Genomic DNA, 8288 nt, shown 5'->3' on the forward strand with positions numbered 1-8288 from the left:
AGAGAGAGAAAGAGAGAGAGCAAGTGCAGGAGGGGCAGAGATAGACAGAAAGAGAGAATCTCAAGCAGGCTCCACACTGCCGGCACAGAACCCAATGTGGGGCTCGAACCCACAAACCGTGAGGTCATGACCTGAGCTGAAACCAAGGGTTGGATGCTTAACCAATTGAGCCACCCAGGTGCCCCAAAACAGTTCAACTTCAAATGTCGTATTTAATAGTCAGAAATATTAAGGTTCAGCTTCATATTATTATAGCCATTTAACTGCCAATGTTACCTGTATATAATCACACAAATTCCTCCACAAAAGTAGAGTGTAATCTCTGCCCTCTATCTTACATTTTACCCAGATAATCTTTTCCTTTTGGTTCTGGAGGATTAAAGCTTTTTTCCTACTCAAGCCCAAGGACAAGGGGCAAATGCATTTAATTTCCCCCCTGAGATGTCATTTGTACTATCAATAGTATTTCATGACTTTTTTAAAGAGGCTTTAAAAAATGGGTGACTTTTTTATACTCTCAAAATATAACCAACTCATGGCGCCTGGATGGCTCAGTTGGTTAAGTGTCCAACTTCGGCTCAGATCATGATCTCACGTCTCATGGGTTCGAGCCCCACATCAGGCTCTGGTGCTGACAGTTCAGAGCCTGGAGCCTGCTTCAGATTCTGTCTCTCTCTCTCTCTCCCTCTCTCCCCCCTTCCCCCACTCACACTCTGTCTTTCTTTCTCTCTCTCTCAAAAATAAAAAAATAAACATTAAAAATTTTTAAAAAATATAACCAACTCACTTTAAGGAGCTAAAACCTCTTAACATTCTTAAACCAAGCTGTGGTGAAACTTACATTATTTCACCTATGGCCTGCATCAGCCACTCAAAACCCTTATGTGACTTTTCAAATCTTAACATAGATTTTTGAGAGAGTATGAGGGGGGTCCTTAATTTTTATATTGTTATTCAGAGCAGGTATAAGAGCCAAAATGAAGAACAAAGTTTTTAATGTTCAAATTAAATCCAAATATTTATTTAAAAGCCCAACTTTGAGGTTAACATTCATTAAGGAACCCAGCAAGAAATAAAAACCCAGTGACCCTGTTTGAACTAGAAACGTTTTCTTAAGCCATTGAAGAGAAACTTTAGAACAACCTCCAAAAACTTTTTTGGTTCTAATCCTTAATTAAAATACAGCTACTGTACATGCCTCCTGGTCCTCAAAGACCACTTTCCTCATTTTAAGCAGATTAATCAGAGCAGATCTTGAGCCAGATATACCCACTGTGACTGCACTGTGTGGTTTTTGCCTCATATTATAAACATTTGAATCAGCTCTTTCTACTCATTGAGACTGGAAGCATAATAGAGGGGCCATGTAGGTCATTTTTACATTTTGATCACTTACAAATATGTTCCACATACTATACGTGAGAAAGGTTGCTAAATAATCAAAGGGATTAAGAAATCCTGTAAAACACGATGACCAAGCAGAGCTCTGTCAGCTCTGCATTCAGTGTCATCCAGGTCAATATCTGATGTCTGTATTTATATGAGGATATCAATAATAGCATGATTATATTTTCAGATAAGAATATAGAAGGATGGTAAAAAAAATTGGGTGGATTAATTTTGTTGGAAGATGATATTATACTGGTTCAAGGGTCTAATTCCAATAAATACATATGTAATGTCAATATAATATCATATATATATATATATATATATATATATACACACACTACACACACACACACACACTCTATATAATATGGTTTTTATACATGTCTCTGGCCCCAAAGACTGATCTCCTTATTTTAAGCAGATTCACTGTTAAATAAGACATGTCAGGTCAGCTCATAGATGATATTTCTTATTTGGAAAGAAATCTTTCCTTTTTTTAAAATTTTTTTTTAACGTTTATTTATTTTTGAGACAGAGAGAGACAGAGCATGAACGGGGGAGGGTCAGAGAGAGAGAGGGAGACACAGAATCTGAAACAGGCTCCAGGTTCTGAGCTGTCAGCACAGAGCCCGACGCGGGGCTTGAACTCACGAACCGCGAGATCATGACCTGAGGTGAAGTTGGACACTTAACCGACTGAGCCACCCAGGCGCCCCTGGAAAGAAATCTTTCTATTGAAGAGAGCAAAGCACCATCAGCACAGATCATCACAAAATCTTGGCTATTAATTAACCGTCCTGTATTTTCCGACCCCTCATCTGTGGAACACATAGAAGAAGAAATTCAAGTTGGCAAGGCTGCTGCAGGGCAGTATAAATTGATGGACAAAAGCTCAAACTAGTAGACCCTTCTTTGTCTTAGTCTTTCATCAGGGGGGTTTATTTATTATTGACAAGTTGACCTTCAGGCATTACCTGCCGTACGGACTCAGCCTATAGAATCCTTATCTCTTTGCTTGGTAGTCATATTGCCCCTTTTCTACATCTCTGCTAAGACTCACAACACACACTGGAAACAGCACTGAACTGGGAGACAAACAGGCCAAATTCTAATTCCAGCACTGATTCAAATGAGCTGTGCGACCTTGGGCAAACTTCTTAACCTCTAGTTCCACATTCATAAAATAAATTGCATAGTTTTCCCTAGGTCTCACCAGTCTTTGTTTACTAAAAATAACTCTATTTTCACCATCTCTTGCCTCACCTGCATAATAGCATCCTTAGCCTCTGTATTCCCCAACCTCCACGTTTACTCATTCAGTTATATGAATTTATCACCAACTATGTACTTTATTTATGTTTGGCACTGGGGCTAAGATGGCCAGTGAAAACAATCATGTTGCCTGCACTGGGGTGAAAAAGATTTTTACTTAATGAAGAAAATTCTGACTGCTATAAGGAACTTGTATTGTAGGGTAACAAGAGTGAATGTAGGGGCACAAATTCAAGTGCTATTGCAATGGTCCAAGCTAGAGAAGAGGATGTAGCAGGGTCGATAGGTGAAGATGTAAGATTCAGTAACTATTTCAGAAGTAGAATTGACTAGTCTTATTAACAAGATTGCAAAGGAGGAAGAGGTGAGGGAGAGAAAGGGAGGTACCAAGGTGACTCACCACCACCCCATTTGAAGAATACTGTTCAAAAATGTTTCATTGTCTAATTTTCCCAAACTTCTGCATGCTCATCTAATTAATGACCTTAATCTCCTACTTAGGGACTTGGCTTTGTGAAATGCCAGCTATAATAGAGTTCAGGAATGCAAAGGATGAGATACTTGTTCTCAGTTTGGTAAATAACCTGCCCACCCACTGATTGGTCCAGCACTGTAGGAATAATAACAAAAACTACCAAACAAACGAACCCTTAGGTCAAACCTTCATGTTTGTATGACAACCGAGTGCAAAGTCCTGAGGAGAAGCTTTAAACCAGAAAGCATCTGTGGACAAGGCAAGTGTAACAGTGACCATGACTGGGATCTATGGGGACCCTCCAGGCCCCATCAAGACATGGGTAGAGGCAAGAAAGGAGGTGTGCTCCACAGGCAACTGCCTGTGTCGTGAGTCACCCATACACCAGCCTGTGTCAGGCTCCAAGGTAGGTCTGAGAGAACAAAGAACAGGAAATCGCCCAGTGTCATATGTGTATGGGTGATGTATATACACATGTAAGCAATGGCTTACTACATACAACATAGTAAGGGACCTTGTTAGACACAGACAGAATATCTTAGAAAAGGATGGGCTGTGCTTCCCTCCTCCCAGCAGAGTTGGAGAAAGGTTTTTTACGGAGCCATTTAACCTGAGTCTTGAAGGGTGTATAGGCCATCTCCAGGTGGGCAAGTTGTAAGTTAAGGACAGAATTCTAGGTTACAGAGAGGAGTGTATTGGAAGGCACAGAAGTGGAGAAAACAGATGGTGCTCCTGAGACAGTATTCTCCCATGTGTGTGAACACAACATGGATGGGACCCAATGGTGCTAGATGGCATAAGAGAAGATTTTAGGTAGCCTGCAGACACTACATTAAATGTAGGTTTCAGGGGCGCCTGGGTGGCTCAGTCAGTTAAGCGGCTGACTTCAGCTCAGGTCATGATCTCGCGGTCCGTGAGTTCGAGCCCCGCGTCGGGCTCTGTGCTGACAGCTCAGAGCCTGGAGCCTGTTTCAGATTCTGTGTCTCCCTCTCTCTGACCCTCCCCTGTTCATGGTCTGCCTCTCTCTGTCTCAAAAATAAATAAACGTTAAAAAAAATAAATGTAGGTTTCAGGCTCAGAGGTTTCAAAGGTGACAGTATCTGGCTAGAACTTAACATTATTCTATTTTTATTCTATTTATTTTTCTCATACGTATATGGTAAATGGCAGTGGTTTTCCACTTATGGTAGTTATATGAAATTTTCTTTCTAAACAAACAAGTTAAAAAGTAAGTAATTTGCTTGGCAACCATGGTGCTGTGTGGTTCGAGATTCTGCCTGGAACAGGTGTCATGGCCCGTGCTTGCTCATCCCTGGCACAGCCACTGCACACATCCACTGGTTCACTAACAAGGGCCAGGAAAAAAGGGTTGCCTGTTATTCACATGAGTGGAGTTTGATGGAAAGAGATAGGTGCGTCTCTGGAGTTTTGTGTTACTATGTGTCAAAGTGTTTGGAGAATATCGACTAAGGAAGCCTTTTCCTGATGGATGAAAAATAACTCGGTTATGCTCACCTACCCGTTCTAGAAGGTTATGCAGTATATTAATGTAGTGCATAATAAAAACAACAAAAAAGTTAAAAAAAAAAAAAAGTAAGTGATTTAAATACAAATTTATTTTTTTAAAGACTTTTTTTTCAACATTTTTTATTTATTTTTGGGACAGAGAGAGACAGAGTATGAACGGGAGAGGGGCAGAGAGAGAGGGAGACACAGAATCAGAAGCAGGCTCCAGGCTCTGAGCCATCAGCCCAGAGCCCGACGCGGGGCTAGAACTCACGGACCGCAAGATCGTGACCTGGCTGAAGTCGGACGTTTAACCGACTGCGCCACCCAGGCGCCCCAAATACAAATTTAGAAAAATATTAAGAAGTTAATCACACCAGGGGCTCCTGGGTGGCTCAGTCAGTTAAACATCCAACTTTGGCTCAGGTCATGAACTCACAGTTGGTGGGTTTGAGCCCTATATCAGGCTCTATGCTGACAGCTCAAAGCCTGGAGCCTGCTTCAGATTCTGTGGCTCCCTCTCTCTCTCTGCCCCTCCCTTGGTCATGCTCTGTCTCTCTGTCTCAAAAACAAATAAACATTAAAAAAATTTTTTTTAAAAAAGAAATTAATCACACCAAACTTAGGGTAAGAATTATGACATGAACATCTGAAGTGTTAGAAATAGTCTCTAGGAGAAAGGTTAGCAGCTTGCTATGTTGCTATCACTGTGTTGGTATAGATCATTCGGAGATCAAGCATGGTAATATGGGTCATTTTTTTTTTCTTTTTTAAGTAAATTCTACTACCAACGTAGGGTTGGAACTCATGACCTCCAGGTGAAGAGTTGCATACTCTACCGACTGAGCCAGCCAGCCGCCCCCAAATGGGTCAAGTTTAAAGCTAGGCAAACAGGAATTCCAATCTCCCTTCAATACTTTTTGGCTGGGTGGCCTTGGACAAGGATTCAGGTCTTTGTCTCTCTTCCCTCACCTTTATAATGAGAGTCTGTATTACAGGACTGTAAGCATTAGAGAGACAACAAATATGAGGTCCTAAAATTGTAGACGTTATTAATCTTCTTTATAACTTTCCAACAAGCTTTTCAAGGTTAGCCATCATTGGCTCTGACCTAATTTCTCTAATTCTGTGAGACTGTCTGTCTGCAGAGCTATTAATTGGTTTCAGAAGAGAAATGAATGTATTATTTGTTTTTATTTCTCCATCAATTTGTATAGAAAGTTAAAAACTCAGCACAATGTTCCCAGTCGTTCCCAGGTCATCCCCAATGGTTGTCAGCTGGGGAGAGGACCACCCACCCAGTGCAAGTCCAAGAATCCACGATACATTCTCATGTTCTTTGGAATGCATTTTGTAACAGTTTTTAAGCAAACAAAACGATAAACTGCACAATCACTATAGACACATCTCTGAAAACTTATAGCACTGAGAAAAGGGGGAAAAATCACTTAATCCATATTCCGCAGTTCCAACCCTACCCTTTCAGCCACTCCCTGCTCCCCACTGTAAAGAGGCCTGAGGAGGCCTGCCTTAGTGAGTGTGGCAGACAACATCTCAGAGCACCACCACCGGGGTCTCTGGCTTTCCTCTTCAAAAGCAAGCAAGTGCTGAGACTGGAAAGAGATTCTTTCGTAATCAGGACACCTTGCCTGAGTAGGAGATAAATTGGACCAGCCCAGCCCCCTTCTTCGGCACAATCTGAAGTTCCAGCTCTTGTAAAATCATCAAAGCACAGCACAAAAGCAGTTTCCTCTGGAACAGTAGTAATGATTTTCATCTTCCAAATTAAGCATGGACTTTTTGGGAAACCTATCATTAGAGGATTTTCTGTCTGCTGACCTTTGCTTTCACTTCCTGGAAGTATTTCATGAAGTAGGTCACCTCATTCAGATACAGAACACCACGGTTATCTCCCATATAGTTTGCAATATGAGTTACAAGCATGATGTGCAAGCAGTTTATGATTCTTTGGGTCTTCTATGTGGCTATGCATTTGTCCTTCACCATGGTCATATTTTTTCTAAATGAGCCACTAGATTTCAATAGATCAGATACAGCTATTTCTTCTTACAGTTTGGTACAAGTCAGAAACGCAGTTTTTAGAAATGCCTTTTCATAGATGATTGTAAGGGATAGAATGAAACAAATCTCAACATAATAGAATGAATGCATGATGTTAAACAAGAAGTAATCCAACATTTTAACCAATTTGTTAATGTTTATACTCCCACATGCTAGAGTCTACTACTAAAAACCCTAACTTTTGATTGGCTAAAAAGACTGAAAACTGCAGTGCTGTATACCCTTGCCCTCCACGGAAAAAAAGTGTCTAGTTACTTCTGAATGATTGTCATCGCTCATTAGTGATCTATTTGAAGCTATTATATTTACAGTGCACACAATGTTTTTTGTTTTGCAAATCCTGGTGATACTAACATAGCCATAAATACATGGCCGTACAGACGAGAAGACAAGTGTATTTCTAGGGCCTAATCCTTTTATTTGTCAAGATATGGATAGTTTAAAATTTATATTTGAGGGCCTGGAAAATTATCAAGGAGACTACAGTTTAACTCTGACTGGGTAGTTTGGTCTAGCTATTCAGAAGAAGGAGAAGCACATGGTTTTATTACAGAGCTTGAGCTTAATGTCGGGATCCAAATGTTCCAAGTTCAAATAAATCTTCACAAGCCTGCTTGCTTCTCGGATTGCTAAATCCGAATAGCCGCAAGCAGGAGCCTATAAGCATGTAAACTAGCAGAAACAAAATCACGAAGGCACATAGTAAAAGCAACACCCAAAAGCAAACATCCGTTAACCTTAAAGACAATATAAACAAGATGATACCTGTTCTTCAGCTTTTTGGTTTCTCAGCATCGATAAATATTTCCTAATTGCATGGAGAGGATATTTTTTGAAGTAAGAGAATCTAGACTGAGGCAACAGATTATCCATGGTGAGGAAAGTAAGAAGGTTCTCGTCTGCCCCACCCTGTCAGCAACCATATGAAGTCTAGAAGCTTCACAATTCCTCAGATGCCTAAAGATTTGCTTGTAGCTCAGTCACTTTCCTGCAAACAAAGCAAATGTTCTTCTCCTTGCTGCTTCCTCTTTCGGGTGGGTTCCTGGTGAAACCAGACAGCCAAGTCTGAGTACCGACCATCTAAAAGCGTCCAGAAATACAATGCCCAAAGGGCAGCAGGAGCCAGGAGGAATGTAGGGGCTGGTCCACAGAATGCAAATTGCTTAGTGGTAGTGATGCGATCGCCCTATTTCTAGCAACAGCGTTCTGTTGCAAGCTATGTTAATATTAGCTAGCTGGTGACTTTCCACACCCACAGACTCTCGTGAGGCTTAATCTTAATTCTTCTGACAGCTTTTCTGGCTCTTAAAGAGGACATGACATGTGGTTTTTTCTGTTTCCTTCTAGATTTTTTATCAGCACGAGCACACATAGGGACATCCCTTGGCTGCGTTTCAGCTCAAAAGTGTTGATTCATTCAGTCTCAAGAAGCTTTGTTTTAGGGGACTTCTAAAAAAAATTAACAATTTACTTCACTCTTCACTGTTATCGAGGAGTTCAGTGGCAGCACTTAAAAGGTTTGGTTTACGCTGTCATGCATTATGCAACACGCCCGGTAACC

At 40.9% G+C, this 8288-nt stretch overlaps 1 protein-coding gene and 1 pseudogene across 2 annotated transcripts in view; one reads left to right on the plus strand and one right to left on the minus strand.

Moving 5' to 3' along the window:
- ATP2C1 (ATPase secretory pathway Ca2+ transporting 1) overlaps positions 1 to 7908 on the minus strand; it is a 173601-nt gene extending 165693 nt beyond the window's left edge. For both annotated transcript variants that reach the window (XM_043595410.1, XM_043595411.1), the window contains exon 1: positions 7493 to 7908. In XM_043595410.1, coding sequence (XP_043451345.1) covers positions 7493 to 7600 — 108 coding nt within the window. In that variant the 5' untranslated portion in view covers positions 7601 to 7908. The remainder of the gene's footprint in view (positions 1 to 7492) is intronic.
- LOC122492234 lies at positions 3417 to 4708 on the plus strand (annotated as a pseudogene).
- Positions 7909 to 8288: the final 380 nt, after the last annotated feature.

Source organism: Prionailurus bengalensis, chromosome C2 (genome assembly GCF_016509475.1).
Source record: "Prionailurus bengalensis isolate Pbe53 chromosome C2, Fcat_Pben_1.1_paternal_pri, whole genome shotgun sequence".
NCBI lineage: Eukaryota > Metazoa > Chordata > Mammalia > Carnivora > Felidae > Prionailurus > Prionailurus bengalensis.